The sequence below is a fragment of the Aulonocara sp. 'chitande type north' Nkhata Bay genome, linkage group LG8, assembly GCF_057382095.1.
Source record: "Aulonocara sp. 'chitande type north' Nkhata Bay isolate Kocher_YH1m ecotype deep benthic linkage group LG8, A_spYH_male_GT1.1, whole genome shotgun sequence".
In the NCBI taxonomy this organism is placed as follows: Eukaryota; Metazoa; Chordata; class Actinopteri; order Cichliformes; family Cichlidae; genus Aulonocara; species Aulonocara sp. 'chitande type north' Nkhata Bay.
The window spans coordinates 8,918,059-8,935,199 of record NC_141351.1 but is presented as its reverse complement, the minus strand read 5'-3'; the positions used below and the strand labels follow the sequence as shown (position 1 = coordinate 8,935,199).

Below are 17,141 nucleotides of genomic sequence, written 5' to 3'. Positions count from 1 at the left end.
AAGTGATCATGTGCACTCTGAAACAGTGATTCAGAACAGACTGGCAAATGCCTGTTGTTCAAGTTTATTGACATTGTAAGCCATGACTGGCTAAAAGGAGTATTTCCCAATTAATGTTACCTCTTAAACTTAAGACGTACAGCATCATGTAATAACCTGCATCACAAGTAAATAAAGCCAAATGTGAACAGTATTTTGAAACGATACAGTCTGCAAATGTGAAATAGAAAAGCCTGCAACAGCTGTAGAGTAAACCAGACCCTGATGAAAACAGTTAAACTAGACTCCAGGATGAATGAGTTTAACTGAGGCCTCTTAGTCCAGGTTTGAACTAATAACCTGTAGTTATTGGAATATTTATGACATTCATGTATCAATGGACAGCCTTATTTCCACACAAAGCATTGACTTTGTGTTCCAGGTCCACACAGTACAATTCACAATAAATACAACCTGATACAACATATGTCCACATATTCCAATAAGCGCCTTTATTTTTTAGTTGTATCCTCTTCATTTGAAAGCACGCTGGGTACATGCTCATGCAGCTGCTTCTCCAAAGCTGCGTCAATGTCTGTCTCATCCCTGAAAGCGCACCACAACAGGAAGGCGGTGGCAAGCAGGCTGATGGGCACAACTTTCCACATAGGACGCTCGTACTGGCTCCCCATTGAGCGGTCGACTCTCCAGGTCCTGTGGCTGGCTTTGCTGGTTGTGAACTTAATGGGCTCGCTCTTCACCTCCTCATCATCAGCAGATTGTTTGGACTTGGACGACAGCTGAGAGCTCAGAGCTAGAGACCGCACACTGTGGAGTCTTCCAGCAAGAAAAACAGAGAAGATAAGAAATTAGTTTAGGTTGAAAGACTTAGTGGTTTGAAAGTACACTTGGTGCACTTAAACGCTACTTCACCTTAGATAGTATACTACAATATTTACTTGGATATTAATACTTGTGGACTTCTGCTTAAGATTAGAAGTGAAATATATTTATGAAACTGAAAACACTTTTTTAAAACTGCTGTTTTGTTTTTAAGAAGCTGAAACATCCACAGCTGGAGATTATAGTCCTTAATGGGCACTAAAAATATTAATCCGATCATCATTTTCATTTATACACTGGATTTATGATACATTTCCAGAGGTCAAATATCCATAGACGCACATAATATGCAATAGATGTTTTATAGAAACTGATGTTCAAGATCAACCATACAGATGATCATAGGTTCAGGAGGTAGATAGCTCCTTACATAATAAATAAATAAAGCAGTAGAAAAAAACATTTCTGAATTATTCCAATGCAAAAAATGAGTTTATGTATAACATTTTACCTTTGAATTAGCCTTTAAAAAACTTGAGGAGTGTGTCCATCTGTAAATTGTTGCTCAAAACACAGTGATGATGCCACCTAGAGACAATTCCTGAAGCTGCTCTATTGAAAATGATAAATCTAACCTCTGACACAACGGCAACACACGGACGGTGACTGTACTTTAGTTAGTCATACGTCCTCATGAAAGGAAAACTCCTGCTATCCATCCAAAGCCTAGTAACTAGATTAACGTCAAAGGACCAAGGTGTGTCTTCTAGGAAAAATTAAGAAAAGCTGACCAACAATTAAAGATACTACACTGTCATTGAACCACCATTACACATTGAATACATGCTTTCCATGAGCCGGGGAAACACATACTGACACTCACCTCACGGTCGCTGCACCGCTATGAATAAATGTTCCTCGACTCAAAGCCACTCGTGTCAGACGGGCAAAGACTGCTGCTATAGACATGATGGACAACCGGTCATCTTACTCAACACTACGAAACTGAAGGTTTGCCCAGCAAAACCTTTTCAGTCAGGTCATGTAACACACCATTGTGCAACCTTCAATTCTCTCCGGCCAGAAACAGCGAGAGACGCTGGTTATGACCGGCTGTCTCTAACCCATAGAATAATTTATTATTCTATTATTATTATTAGCAGTAGTATGACTATATCTAAAGATAATGGCACATTTAGGCTTGAAAGTATAATTACTTCGATTTTACACCGTACCACCAGTCTGCATTTTATTTTATTTTTGAGCATTTTAAGTACTTTTGAGCTACAGCGTATTGTCTTATTTATAATATTCTTTCTTTTTTATTAGTGAATTGTTTTTTGTTTGTTTTATTATGGTTTGTGTTTATGTATTTATTTATTATTTATTGATTTTAAATAGTCTCCAGGTTCCCACTTCATTTAATATTTTGAGATTTCTTTCAGTAGTTTGTTCTTCGAGTTTTTAAACATGTTACACCCACCGACCAATCACAAAACACGGGTAGCCAATCGTCCAATCAGGCTTCACTTGAGCGGCACCGCTTCCTGGTTGACTTTCCACGCGCCTGTGTGCTTTCCAGAGTTCGGCACGCAACGCAGCTCAGGTTGGTTTAAGGTTTTTAGTAAAAACAACGTGGTCAAAGTAGTGTTTAGCCCATATACCTGCTGCTTGTTGTTATGTCATAAAGTGGATAATGTGTTTCTTTTGACCTTAAACCTTGTCTGTCCGTGTACTTCATTCAGTAAACGTGTGTGCTGGTCTTCAGTAATATACACGCTTGTGTTGGTTTGCAGGAGTAATTTATCTCATGGCCAAGGACAAATCGTTGAAATCAAAACCTCTTAAGAGGAAGGATCTGGGTCCATCTGATGACCGTACAGAAATAATGGACACTGAAGTAAATACGAAGAGGAAAAAGATGGATGCAGATGTGAGTAGCACAGAGAATGGTATTTTACAGCACTACCTGAAATCAGTCACAGTATCATTAACACTTTGTTTTTAAAGCAGGAGGCTCCTGCTCACATGTCTCAGCTAACAAACACAGCAGATGATAAAAAACGGAAAAAGAACAAGAAGAGCAAAAAGGAACAAGTGAACCAAACCGTAGAGCAAGCAGAGGTGAGAATGTTCACTGCTGAAAATGTGACTTAAAGACTTTATTTGGCTCTTTGTAGGTAGTCAGCTAGTTTACAGTGTTTTACCGTGAAAAAATCTTTTTTGTGACATAATCATGGTAAAGCATAGAGCAGCGTGGCAAACATGTAATAACACAGATAATGAACTGACAGGTAATAAATTTAAATTTTTGGCACTGAGACATGCTGTCATTCAGTTCAGAGAGACTTTTATGCTTGCATGATTCATTTAAATAACACTGATGTGTCTCAATTTTACATTAAAAACAGTCAGATCTGTACAAAAATTAGGATCCATGTTTTGATATTTAGCACTGAATGGCGCTTTTACCCCACAGCACAGATGATTTTCATGTGTTTTGGTGAAACCATGTATATACAGTTTATTCAAGGAGGGTACTCAGTTGGCAGGAGGATGTCACAGTTTGGATGTGATGAGTTGCTCATACTGTCGTCCTTTGCTGCTGGTTCGTTGATGGGTTTTCTCGAGGGGGTCCTGTTCAGCTTGGACCATCGGCTTTTATCCTGGAAAAAAAGCCTCAACTTTTCCCTAAAGGCCTCCCCGAGGAAGCCGTAGATGAGAGGATTCAGGCAGCTGTTGGAGAAAGCCGCCAGCCTGACGGCGTGACCTGTCAAGGGGTAATCCTGCCACAGCGTGCCCCCGTTCGTGTCGCCCCTCACGAGGTGCACACTTATAAACACGTTCTCTGGCAGCCAGCAGAGGAAGAAGACGACCACAGCGGCTGAGATGAGTCGCAGGGCTTTCTGCCTGCGAGGCCTCTGCAGGGGGCTGGTTAGTTCCCAGAGGCTGCATTTGAGCACCCGTGCTATTCTCCAGTAGCACACCCCCAGGATGCAGAAGGGCAGCAAGAATCCCAGCATCACCTCCAGCCACTGAATCTGAGTCACGTTGGCGAAGCAGAAATGAAGCTCTCCGGCGTGTTGCACTTGAGCTACAGCGAAAGGCAGCAAGGTGAGCAGGGACGAAGACGTCCAGATGAGGCAGCAGGTGAGCCGTGCGTGTGGTATGCTGCGACCCATGGAGTTGGTCAGCGCGACGAAGCGGTCGAGGCTCATCCAGGTCAGAAAGAAGACGCTGCTGTACATGTTGGCCTGTTGGAAGAGGTTCATGAAAGTGCAGAGGCCGGCCTTGTCGTAGTAGCCCTTCTTAAGATTGAACACCTCAATCAGAGAGTCAGCTACCAGAAAGAGGTCAGCCATGGCCAAATTCACGAAGTAGCAATCTGGAGGTGTCATGCGGCCCCTGTGGTTAAGGTTTACCACTATAATAAGGATATTCCCAACAAGACCGACAGGAAACAGGAATATGGTGTAGAGGCTGGAGAGGATGAGGCTGATAAAATAATAATCATCCGAAGCTGCCTCCGGACAATCGGAGGCGACTGCCTGTGTGTCATTTGGATGTGCACTGAAGTTATTGTCAGCAATGACTTTGTAGTCCACATTTATGGTCATGTTCATGTTCCCCTTTTGTCTTTAGCTGTTGTTAGCAGCATCCAAACACTAAGTTGCCATAGTTCCTAGATTTTTGAAGACTAAGTAGTTGCTGAGGAGCCTGCGGTACCATCAGTTCCCTCTTTGTGTGAGCGGTAGCTTTTGGATAGAGTGAGGTGCTGATGCCACTGTTTCCCCTAGACAGAAAGAAGAAGCGAAATGAAGTCAACAGCCTGTTTCACTTTCTTAAAACATCAATTAATTTCAATTCACATCAATACAGTTGCATTTATATAGCAAAAAATCAAAGAACAGTCAGCTCAAAGGGCTTTATATTGTAAGGTACAGACTCTACAATGTTAGAGAGCAAACCCCAACAATCAGACGACCCGTGTGAGCAAGCCCTTGGGAACAGGGAGAAGGAAAAACTTCCTTTTAACAGGAAGCAGCCTTAAGACTAAAGGAGGGGCAGCCATCTGCCACAACCGGTTGGGGACTGGGCGCCGAAAAGTAGACGTCCAGGACGTAATAATTCTGTACACAACATCAATAAATACATTAATTCCCCGTTTTTTTCCAATGCAGTTTTTTCTCTCCACTGTTGCCAAGGGCTTGCTCAAAAGAAAGTTACGTGCACTGAGAGCATTGCTGTATTGAACTGAACCAAATAAAACTGAGTGAAATGTGACTGGCTGTCACTGGCTTGCTTCTAAGAGGTGACACAGATTGTTTTGCTCGCTGTGGCGGGCAGGTCGTGCTGTCTAGATAGCAGCCGTCTGAATCATCATTTTAATGTGACAAATTACAAAACTATGTGATAGTTCACTGTGTTTTACTTCAGCTCTAGTTATTGCCCAAACATTGGGAGCATCACAGAATTTTCTCGCCTTTAACAAATGACAAAGAATGATTAATTAAACCATTAATCACTGATTCGTTTTTAATGGAAACAGAAGCAGAGGTACTGCAGTGACACATTATGTTGCCTCATGTAAGATGAGCAAAGCTAACTTGTCATGTTAGCAGAGCTGAAACGAGCACTCATACTGTCTAGTTGACCGTACCCTTGAAGAGATATCCCATAAAAATTCATTATTGATGCGACTTTTAAGTGGATGTGTATCTGTTTGAAGTGCAGCCGCTTTGAATATATTCATACAGTCAAAAAGAATACTTTCCGAGATCCTTCATCTAACTTATCAGATCTTAAAGATGCTTACGAGCGTTTAGAAATTTAAACTCCCAACCAGAAGCACCTCCAGGCTGTAGGATTCGTTGTATGTTAGTTCAAAGCGTTTAATATCAAACAGGTAAGCCATAACATGCTGAGGAGATACTTGGAAACTATAAGGAAAGCTAAACTGGTGATAAACAAATTAAGGCGTCATATAAAAGAGCTTGGACTCACCTGTGATTTCTCGGTCTGCGTGTATTGTCCTCCCTCTCCGTTAACGCTGGCAGTAAAAAGTGGTTTCAGTATGAATGCGGAGAAATGTTTACAGCCACCCACCACTTGCAACAAGAAACACAAACACACAATGCAGGCGCTTCTTCATATCGCAGCTGTTGAGCCAAATGTGTAAAAGTGTTTTTAAAATTAAACCTTTACTACTTTTTATTGGCAGTACTGTCACTTGGCAGTTTGATCATCCCCTATTTTTATCAGTGTGTGGGTATAATTTTATTGCTTATGATTATATCAATTTGAGACATGAGGTCGTCTTGTCAACACTGGCACGAAAGCACGCAAACACGGTCATGATTGTGTAATGTTAAAATATGTAAACATGGGAGTCGATCTGTCTCTGGACAGCACATTTACACTAAACAAGGTGGACATGCAGACATGCATAATTTCACTTAGTGTCTCCTTGTTTCACATTACTTGAAAGCCCCAGAAAGACGGTTTGTGCAGGAACACAAACTGTGCGCTTTGTTCTGGTTTGTAGGGTGGTGTCTGAATCTTTTATCACTTTATATGTGATGATTTTAAAACTGTAAGTAGCATTCATAAGAGCCCCGATTTCAGCAATCACTGTTGTGACAGTTAAGTTAAGACCAGCTTCTTAATGAACTCTGCTCCTGCATTCACTTTCCTGGTTCCTGGGTTTGTGTCGCTCCGTGTTGCCACCGATGCAAAACGTTATCCACGCGGATCGCTTATTCCTAGAACTGGTGCCCATGAATTTCTTGAAAAGTGTTCATCTGATTCAGTAACTTTTTTTAAAAAATTTTTATTCAAGCATAATTACATGAGGGCTCGTTGACACTGTTGGCATAAATATAGACTCTGACTTTGGTTTTCCTAGACTTAATTTTTCCTATGTGGCTTTCAGGGAGCTGCAGAGGTTTTTCCAAGCATTTGTCTTAATGGACTTTTGTGTAAATCAGGCTTATGCAAACAGAGTTTCCAAGAAAAGACATTTTCCTGGGAACAGGTTAAAAATTCATACAGAATCTCATGTAATAATAGCTCCTTTTTAATTCCCTGATTAAAGGAATAAATCATTTGAATTGACATAACATGGCAAGATGATGCACAGTACCAAGATATAAAGCATTTTTTTTCTCCTCTTTTTGTACATTTTGTAAATGAAATGTTAAAAAAAATACATTTGATGAGAGTTCTGCAAGCTTTCAGTGACTGGATAGATAGTGAGGTGGTCCATAACAGGTAAGACATTAAATATGATGCATGGGAAGAGCTCTGTCCTAGCAAACAGACACATTTCTTAAGACTCGATGTCCTCCAGAGTGTCTGTGATCTCAATGTGCGGTGCTATGATGTTCCTGTTGGGCTGTGGCCCTGGACGTCGGCAGCAGTCCCGCAGCCGCCTGATCACTCCATAGAGGCTTTCCCGACATGGCCTGTGCATGAACAGGACGAGCAGCAGGCTCACGCTGCTCCCTGAGAACAGCACAAACTCAGACACACTCAAAAATGCTTGCTGGTGGAACGTCAGCTGTCTTTCACTATTAATCAGAGCCCCTCTAAGCAGCGCCACGCTGTAGAAGAGCTGGCAGATGAGCGTAAAACCGGTGACCGCCAGGAACACAGGGCCTTCCTCAGAGCCGGAGAGGAAACGTCCATTCGACTCCCTCTGGCGGATACAGCCACCTATCAGAAGTCCCACTTGGAGGATGTAGGGAATCAGGAAGACCAAACACAGCCTAGCAACTGCGTATGAAACACCATCTGTGGTGGGATCCATCAAACAGTTGCCCTCTTTCTGCAAATCTCCTCTGGGTCCACGAATGCCAGCCAGCACCAGAGAAATGAGTACAGAAGTGATGCCCACTAGTGCCGCACAGACACGAGACTTTCTCAGCAGGTGATTGGATGGAGGATCAAAGGTGACGACGGATGCCATGAGCACTAAGACCAGCAGGCCACACAGAGAGGCTATGTTGATGGTAAAGGAGAGTGCGGCACAGCCTAAAGCTGTGGTGTTTAGGTAGGCAGGTCTGTGGGCCACCGTGTGCAAAGAGAGGAGCAGGAGCAGCAGCTGGAAGCCACAAAACACCCAGAGGAGGCAGCCGAGCCAAGCCAGCCTCTTGTGGGCGCGATAAGTCTGAATGAAACTGTAAAGCAGGAAGCAGCCTGCTAAGAGACCGAAGGTAGCAAGCAAACTGTAGACGTAGTTTGCATTGCTGATTAAGTCATTGGCTGCAATCTTGACTAAAACAGAGTTGTCCGTGGTCTTGACGCTGCTCTCTGTGATGTTGACGCTGCTCTGTGTGATGGCAGAAGAGATGGAAAATTGAGATGTGGGGCTCGTCGGCGTGGAAGGCGAGCCTGTGCTGTAATCAGACTGAAAATCAAAGCAAAAAACAGCCACTGATGAGAATCAGAAGATTTCCTCAAAAACAGAAGTCCAGTGATTTGAAAACACTTGAATATACGTGCATGAATCACTATGAAGACTTTCCACAGGAACACAGAAATTACAACACACAGTTCCTTCCTAAATGAACTCAAAGTTGAGCTAAAATCTTAACTGTATGCAAAGAACTTTAAAAATACACCGTGTATGAAGACGTATCAAGTAAAAAGTTGTAGTTTTGTTTTCTGTGAGGATTTTCTCTGAGTCTTTGTTTGCTTCCCTTTGAGGACCTGCCCGTTCAGTAGAAACACATGTTTCCACTTACCATTTTTGCTTCCGTCACCCGCTCGTCTGTTTTGTATCCACCGGCCCGACGCTGCTACCGCCTGAGTCAAAGCTCCGAAAACGATGCTGTTCGCATGGACACAAGTGCTCATCATACAAAAGGCTTTTCTATTTCTGTGGGCAATGCCCAGGCAGCATACTTTCAGAATGACTTTTTGGCCATGTGACCAAAATCTCTTCTTCCCCTCCCTTTTTTTTTTCTTCTTTTCATCACCACCAGAGGTCGGCTAAATCGGAGAGCATAGTGTGTCCCTTGTTCAACTTCCTCTGGCATAAAAGTCTTTAAGTTGTGCTGTGTTTACATCCTATAACAAGGAAATGTTTTTCAAATTATTATTATTTAAAAACTTCTTCAGCAGTTCTGTGAAGCTGAATTGTTTCATTGTCTTTTTTTTTTTTTTTGTTGGCTATTTATAAACCATCCAAGTGCATGTACAGTGGTGTGTGCTCTGCGAACGCACTGCTGAAACTGTCTGGGTACTGCACAAAAAAAGCGTGCTATGGTGAACTCGTAATACTGTATGCACAGGAAACGTTGCCCAGAGCTGCAGAGCAAGAGGAAGTGATCTAAACCTGAAAACTGCTTTTGACTTTTGACTCATCTGTCTGCAAAAACACAGTAAAATGTCACATTTAGTTTGCATTTAGTTAAAATTGGCATGTGCATAAGGAGCAGTTTGCGATCAAATGATTTCATTTTCGCTGCGACTTATTTGTGTGTTTGCTTTGCTTTGTTGTGACAGGTTCTTGATCCACCCAGCTGTCCCCTCAGGACAGCTGAGGCAGAGGGGCTCGAGGACTTGAGTCCCGATGAGAAGAGGGTCCTGGAGAGGAAGCTGAAGAAGATTCGGAAAAAGGAGGAGAAGAAAAGGCTCAAAGCGGAGGGAGTGACTTTGGAGCAAACAAAACCATCTGGACCCAGTGCACAACAGCAGGCCTTAGACTACCTCACGTGGTAAGAATAGGGTCCAGAGGATTACCAGGATGCAATCAAAATGCATTATGGGATGTGTAGCAGCTGATTTATGAATTAAAACCCAGGATATCGTATAATTATTCTTTTTTTTATGTTGTAAAAGCTCACCACTAGATTACTGGATCCTCTTTTTTACTCAAAATATTTTTATTGAACAATTATGAATACTGTTAACAAAAAAGAGGGGCGATTGATACCAACAAAACCTTTCCTTGCAAACCACACAGAAGTTAGCTGCAACACAACTGAGCTTCACATTCCCATTAACACAGTAAAACATACAGAATGGTAGGTCGTCTGACCTCTATGGAATAAGCAAATGTGATAGTCAGCAGGAAGATCCTTAAATTGAAGGTTAGAGAAGTTTTTATTCTGGCTGGAGCACTGGACCTTTTCAAGACTGAGACACGTCATGAGATGAGCAAGCCGCTGAACATGGGTGGGCGGGGCAGCAGCCTTCCACCTCGTCAAAATGGCACGTCTAGCCAGGAGGGAACCAAAAGACAGCACCCGATGTTTTGCCCCGGTGATATACTTATCATCCTTACCCACTGTACCAAAGAGAGCAAGTAGGGGGTTGAGAGCCAGTTTCAGGCCGGCAGCCTTGTTCACGGTGCAGAAAACTCATCTGGATTTAGATAAGTGGGCCCTATGAACTACTTTGAATTGTAATAGGGAGGGGCGTGCACAGAGTGATGTGGAATTTACCAGAGGACTGAATCCCAAACGTCATCTGACATAGATATACCTAACTCCTTCTCCCATGTGTGTTTGAGGCGTTCAAAGGGAGCTGAAGTTACACTGCACAGTTTGTTATAGATGTGAGAGATTATACCTTTGCCTGAGAGTTGCAAACTAAGGAGCTCGTCCAGTAAGTTAGCAGCTGGAGCTTCTGGAAAATTTGAGAGGTGGGATTGCAAAAAATGCCTGAGTTGTAAATATCTAAAAAAAAAAAGTGAGTTTTGGGAAGAGTGTATTTTGCTGACAGCTATTGTGTATAAAGAGACCTTTAAAGTAAATAATACCTGCTCGAAACCAGACCTGAAACAAATTGTCCAAAGTGGGAGGGAGGAATAGGTGATTTGATAAGATGGGGCTTTGAAGTGAGACATTTTTAAGATTTAAATGTCACCTGAACTGAGCCCACACCCTGAGGGAGTGCTGAATTATCGGATTATATGTGAAGTCCATTGGCCATTGAAGTTGTCAATGGATAAAGGGAGAGAAGAACCGAGAAAGGAGGCAAGAGAAATACCCTGAGTTGATTCTAACTCCATGGCCAGCCAAGTGGTAGGGCCCGCTTGGCTGGCCATGATTTTAACTAGTAGGTCAGGGAGCAAATATTGGCAGTCCAATAGTGAAAGCGAAAGTTGGGGAGTGCCAGACCCCCTTCAAGGTTAGGCTTCTGTAAATGCACCTTAGCTACTTGAGGTCGTTTACCCTTCCAAAGGTTGGAGGAAATTATAGAATTGAGGTCTGTAAAGAAGGACTTAGGGATAAAGACTGGTAAAGATTGAAATAAATATAAAAACTTAGGAGGAATATTCATTTTATAATCGAATTAATTCGACCGACTAGAGTTTTGTTCAGGGGTGACCACTGTTGAAGGCTTTGTTTGACATTCTTCAATAGCGTAAAAAAGTTGGCTTTGAGAAGTTGTTTATACTTTCTTGTAATTGTAATACCCAAACAGGTAAACTGCTCTTTGACCACTTTAAAAGGGAAACCAGACAAATCTATTTGAAACACTTCTTCATTGAACAGACAAAGTTCACTATTGAACATATTTAATTTATAACCAGAGACATGACAATAGCTAGATTGAATATCAACGGGCTAAGGGTGCAACCCTGTCGTGTGCCTCGTTTAAGTTGGAATGGTTTCGATTTCTGGCTATTAGTACAAACTGAAGCAACAGGAGTCAAATATATGTACTTGATCCATGAGATGAAATTTGAACCGAACCCAAATCTTTCCAGCACAGCAGATAAATAGTTCGATCACTGGATTCTCTTAACATAACATACACGGGAAGACTTTCTCAGAAATGATTCATAATTCTAGCATTTGATAAGTTGTTGTTGTAGTGAATCATGGGGGTGGAAGTATGTACTTTCTGCAATAGTTACACTGCAGCCCACAGTGGTTTTTGCCTTTGCAGCTGGGCTGAAAACCGTTCACGGTGGAAGTTCCAGAAGACGAGGCAGACGTGGTTACTGCAGCACGTCTTTGATTCTGAAAAGGTAAAATTACCCAACATTCCTCCTGAACGATGGGGGTGACAGGGGGTTTTCTCAGCTTTGTTTTAGACTGGTCAACCGCTACGCTCTTTCTTCCTCTTTCTGTTATTAAATAACACTCTCTATTCTCAATCCAAAACTATTTGTCATTTTTAAGCAGAAGAGAATAAGTAAAAATGGTAAAGCTATAAGAAGTTGAAATGTTTACAAACATTTTCATGTAATTCATGTTATCCTCATTTTTGAATCTGTCTGAAGAGAACACTGACAGGAGATGCTCCGCATTAGCGTCACTAGTATCGTAATGATTTGTCACCCTGTATAATATGTATACAGAGAATCAACAAGATTAAAGTAGGTTCTTCTCAGATTCCAGACGACACGTTTTCGGTGCTGCTTCAGTACCTGGAGGGGCTTCGTGGAAGTGGGAAGGACACAACCGTGCAGAAGGCCTTATCCCTGGTGGAGGAATCTGGAAAAGCACCAGAAGACACAGTCATCCAGCAGAGGGCACACAGAGCCAGAGAAGTTATCCAGCTATTATCCTGAGCCACAAATATTACAGAGAGACTCGCAAAAAGACTAAACTCTGTTCACAGGACTGAAGGATCGGCCTGATCTAAGGCTTGGGCTAAAGAGGTTTTAAATAAACGGTCCCTGTTTGTGTTGCCAGTATTATTCACCTGTTTTAATAATTAAAAGTGTTACTTTATCACCTCTGTTTCTTTACATTACTTGTGTGTTATGTTGGTTGGTAGTTATCAGTCAGGAAAGCCATGTCATACATTATGAAGGCAGATTAATGTTTTATTCAAATGTACAGAAGCTGTTTGTAAATCTTTTTTTCAACTCCAGCAAGTAACTCAGAGGTTACTGTTCAACTTTGCCAGTATGGGCAGATCACTTCGGAGAGATGTGAATCCCTCAAAGTCAAACAGATAGCTGGAAGACCTTTTGAGTAACATCTCAGGAATGTTTGTAGCTAAGACATGTTTGTGCACGTCAAGGCCCATAATCAGTGAAGCCACTGAACTGAATAACTTTTCTTTTGCACTCTCCTTGTAATCACAGTAGCAAACACATACCAGACCGCTGGGTTATGTTCTCTACATACATTTTATATTTGCTTATCATCTGGTTTTTGTGACTAACTCAGTAAGTGTGCGGGTGATTAATTTTATCCGCATCTTTCACAGACTATTAATATAGCTGTGTTGTGCGTATCTCAATCGGGCAAAAGTGAAGTCGGAAATGACCGGCTGTTACTTCTTTGAGTGCAGTATGACAGGAACATGTGTTTGAGTCTTAATATAGGACACAAACACAGAGGAAGGAAACAAAGTCAATATCTAGCCTAGCTGTGATGACTTCATTTCCTATACAAATGCACTCAAATACAACACAAAGACATAAATGCTTTTCAGCCACTTTATATATATATGGACGATGTTTTTCGGTTACTTGCATATGCATGAACAAAAAAATTTACTCCTCATTTTATTATATCTTGTCAGGATATTGAAATATGCAAACATGGAAATGCAGAGTAAAAGGCAAAAACAGTCTGAGCTTGAAAATCAATATTTTGTGTGACTACCTTTACTCTTCAACACAATCTGAACTCCTTAAGTCTGTGTGTTAAGTAGTGTTCAGGAATAGTTCTCCAGACTGCCTTTTTGAAAAGTAGCTGTCTGACAGCCACCCTTCTACCTTTGTCCATTTCTGTTGAGGCTTCAGTGAACAGTAGGTGCTTCTTAGATTCTATGTCAGGTTGGCTGGATATTTTCCCCTCATGTCTTACGGACATGACGTTCTGCTGTCGATTTATTGTTTTAGGCTTAACAGACAAACAAAACTGGACTGTAAACATTTTCAAAGCTCATTTTATTTCTCATGCACGATGGTGCCTTTTCATAGTCTTGGAGAGCTCAGTGATGAATCCTCGACAAAAAAAAGAAATTACCCACTCTCAGCTACGCTTGCAAAATTTTATTCTGCAGTACCAACAGCCTGAGCTCTACCAGTGTTGTCCGGTTACTTTATGCGTCTCTCTGATGCTGATCAACAAACTCCGCTCAGGTGCTTTGGCTCGTTTTTGCTCCAGGTAATCTTCACTGAACATCAATGAGTCCGTTGTCTCCTCTTAAGTGTTGATCCTTAACCGTCACGCTCACTGTACCTTTTGCGTCATCTGTCACATATAGGGGGAAAAAATCATTCATATAAACTGTACGAGACTTAAATGAGTGAAGACTGACTTCACTCACTTGTCTCAGAAGTAAAAGGAATGTTATGTTGAGTAAGAAGAGCTCGCAATCTCTCAGTCTCTTCTCTCAGTTTTTGGTAGTCCTGTAGAAAAAATATACCAAAAAAAACACTATTGAGCTTGTATTGTGATTTTGTTGTAATGTTAGAAGAGATACTACTTTGAAAGGTTACATACCGCTTTACATTTCTCTAAAGAGTTTTGCCTTGCTGAATCAGCTGCTGCCTCTTGAACCTTGACTTTTACTTTCCGACTCTTCAGCAGTCCGGCGTCCTCAAAAATATCCTTTAAGAGATTGTTGTATCCCTGGAGCACATGTACAAAGTGTAAACATAACCATTCCACGAATAATTAAAATGTACATAACAAAGGACACCTTGAAATGTGTGTACCATAACAGAGCTCAATCAGAGGTGTCTGATTTTCAGCTACAATAACTGTACATAAAAGATGGACACAAAGCTGTAAACAGACCGTTTTCGGTGTTGTCATATTTTTGACGTTTTGAAAACTCATGTGATGAATGAGGAAACTGAAGGATGCTGCATGATAATATGGGTGCACTTGTGAATCACAAGTATGCTGTTTTATGTTCATTTTCACTCTAATAGACATGCTAACACATACTGTACTCAACAAAATTTGAGTACAGTATGTGTTAAGCAGCTGAGAAGATGAACTAATCTGGAAGGTGTTTACTGATAATGTAAATCAAGTGAGCAGTAGACTTATTTTCTCCTAGACGTCTGTACAACTGGACGTCTTTTTGCAAACAGGTGACTCGCCCCCTGGTGGCCATTAAAAAGAATGCAGCTTTAAAGCGCTTGAATTTTAGCTTCACTAAGTCTATTGTTTATATCCACTATATTTTCTGCATCTACATTTCATCATCTCACAGGTGGCATAAACTGACATAGATGAAAAGCATAGAGGAAGCAAGTCATTCTGCAGTATTTGTTTACCTACCAAACTGGCCCTCACCTGTTCAGTTATAAGTCCTTCATAGCGAGCCTGCTCCGCTTCATCCCATTCCTTCTGTAGCTCCTCTTTCAGAGTTGGATACACTTTAAAAGAGCACAGAATTTATAAGTAACCCTATCCCCATTGGCATGAAAGTAAGTCCTGCTTAACTTACCTAAAAGAGAATGTGGATGGCAAACAAGGGGGGTCTCAAAGGTTAGTGAGTACACACAGGTACTGGGCTCTGAGACTTGAGCGAGCTTGCTTCTTGTGCTGCAGACCAGAATCACCTGCAGATCCACGACAAGAAAGAAAGAAAACACAATTTCTTATTCATGTTGCTGAGTAAGAAAGTAATTCCCAGTTCCACATATTTATTCTTAGACTCTAGTCGAGATCTCCACTGACTGAAACAGCTCCCTTCCCCCACTCACTCTAAGCCACTTTTGTTCCAATTGATTGACCCCCGTAAAAGGCAGGTCTGAACAGCAAGTTAATATATGGCAGAAAACAAGGAAAAGCATAACTTTAAGGGCTGATGGGATGATTTGCTAGTTGTCTTTGACTCGGTTTGGCACTAGTTGTTATGTTTACATGCACAATACATTCAAGCAGTAATTAGCATTGCAAAGTGTTGGCCTCATATTCAAGACGGGGCCCAAAATCTTGTCAGTGGATTACCAGGAGGATTTTAAAGGTTTAGATACCTTTGTTTCTCTGTTTCTGTTTCCACAAGTGTCGCCGTCTCTCATCCACATGCTGGTGAAAGTGTTGTTTGCCATTTCCCACTCTTGCCAGATCCTGCAAGGACCAAACACAAACCTGACTCCCACAAGAAGCCAACAGCTTGCTTCACACATTTACATCTAGTTTGTGTTTTGTTTCTGGAGCTTCTTACCCCAAGATCCCACTGTAGGCATTCCACCTAAATGTTTGCTCATGCTGAGTGACGTTGTGAAATGGACAGAATTCATATTTATACCTGCAAAGTGAGGACAACATGCTATTGTTTGTTTTGTATTTTCCAGACGCTCAGATCCAACATGTAATAAGCTAATGGTCTGCACTGTGGAGATATGGTGGAATATACTACTGTGTGACAGGTTAAATACATACGTCGACTCCGTGAGACTGAAGCACTTTCCAGCAAGCTGATGAAGGTGCACTGGGCCTTAAGGAGGAAATCATTGCTCATATGATGAGACAGAAAATCTAAAGGACCCTTTAGTCAACATTTAGAACATTTTACATATAATTTAATGAATTGAGGCTTTACATCAGGATTAAGTGGGCTGAAGCAGTGAAACTCCCTCTTTTGTCAGTGTAAAGAAATCTAATAAAACATTTAATCCCTGAAATGTCACAATATAAGAAAAAAGAAGTGCAAAGATAAAGAAATGCTGCTGTAGCAAACAAAAGAAATCTGTCAGCGTGACTCTTTGGGCTTAAATTGTGAGAAATAAATGTCAGAAATGCCAGAAAAAAGTTCTGGTAGTTCATCACCTTGAGTGTACTACAACTATAAGACAAAGGTTTTGCTATGGTATGAATGGAGGAAAACTCATGAAATACACTTATAAGTCAGAAATCTACGCCTCCTTTCCTCTTTATGTTTAAATATTTAAATGATGAGTTTGTTTTACCAGACACTGGAGCTGGGGTCACTTTAGGTTGCAGTCTGCTGCCCTGAGCCACAAAAGGGTTGTTCAGCCTGGACACAAAGTAGATCCATTAGCAGCAGGCCAAAGTCAACAAAACTGCACAATGTGAACTTATTTTGCTTCACGTACCCAAATGTGTTTGGCTCTTCGACTATCTTCATTTTACCGGCGGATCCATAGTTAACTGCATTAAAAACAAGCCGAGATCAGACACACGAGCTCTGTTTAGATTAAAATCTCTGAATGAAGCTGCGCAGTAAAGCTGTACTTACTGAACAGATACACGCAGACAAAACACAAACTTATTAAATGAGCTACTCGGTAACTGAAACAACGCATTATTATTTACGTTATGAAGGCGTTAAAGTGTTACTTTTCTGTCTACATTTCCTCTTTTGCTCGTTCCGGTCAGGTGACACGCCACGTGATCAAAATAAGCCGTGAGCATGCG

At 41.4% G+C, this 17,141-nt stretch overlaps 4 protein-coding genes and 1 pseudogene across 5 annotated transcripts; 1 reads left to right on the top strand and 4 right to left on the bottom strand.

Annotated features, from left to right (window-relative positions):
• Positions 1–48: 48 nt before the first annotated feature.
• Positions 49–1,892, bottom strand: uqcc4 (ubiquinol-cytochrome c reductase complex assembly factor 4). The gene is made up of 2 exons (XM_086303280.1): positions 1,706–1,892; positions 49–816 (listed from the first exon to the last, which is right to left on the bottom strand). Exons 1-2 carry the CDS (start codon positions 1,789–1,791, stop codon positions 492–494), a joined length of 411 nt encoding a protein of 136 aa, XP_086159406.1. The 5' UTR covers positions 1,792–1,892; the 3' UTR covers positions 49–491.
• Positions 1,893–2,277: 385 nt separating this feature from the next.
• Positions 2,278–14,001, top strand: chlsn (cholesin). Of its 2 annotated transcripts, none has more exons than XM_086303277.1 (6): positions 2,278–2,428; positions 2,619–2,755; positions 2,833–2,946; positions 9,331–9,542; positions 11,725–11,806; positions 12,173–14,001. In XM_086303277.1, exons 1-6 carry the CDS (start codon positions 2,293–2,295, stop codon positions 12,350–12,352), a joined length of 861 nt encoding a protein of 286 aa, XP_086159403.1. In that variant the 5' UTR covers positions 2,278–2,292; the 3' UTR covers positions 12,353–14,001. The 2 variants fall into 2 exon arrangements, with proteins under 2 accessions (XP_086159403.1, XP_086159404.1); XM_086303278.1 differs by having other exon boundaries at positions 2,836–2,946; positions 12,173–13,996.
• Positions 3,351–4,445, bottom strand: LOC147323106 (G protein-coupled estrogen receptor 1 pseudogene; annotated as a pseudogene).
• LOC147323105 (uncharacterized) lies at positions 6,617–8,766 on the bottom strand. Its single transcript, XM_086304754.1, has 2 exons — positions 8,568–8,766; positions 6,617–8,230 (listed from the first exon to the last, which is right to left on the bottom strand). The coding sequence occupies exons 1-2, from the start codon at positions 8,568–8,570 to the stop codon at positions 7,151–7,153; spliced, it is 1,083 nt and encodes a 360-aa protein (XP_086160880.1). The 5' UTR covers positions 8,571–8,766; the 3' UTR covers positions 6,617–7,150.
• Positions 13,669–17,122, bottom strand: gnptg (N-acetylglucosamine-1-phosphate transferase subunit gamma). Its single transcript, XM_086303275.1, has 11 exons — positions 16,963–17,122; positions 16,820–16,874; positions 16,673–16,740; positions 16,146–16,200; positions 15,928–16,011; positions 15,737–15,830; positions 15,205–15,319; positions 15,051–15,133; positions 14,247–14,375; positions 14,071–14,152; positions 13,669–13,994 (listed from the first exon to the last, which is right to left on the bottom strand). Exons 1-11 carry the CDS (start codon positions 17,027–17,029, stop codon positions 13,915–13,917), a joined length of 912 nt encoding a protein of 303 aa, XP_086159401.1. The 5' UTR covers positions 17,030–17,122; the 3' UTR covers positions 13,669–13,914.
• Between the last annotated feature and the right edge of the window lie 19 nt (positions 17,123–17,141).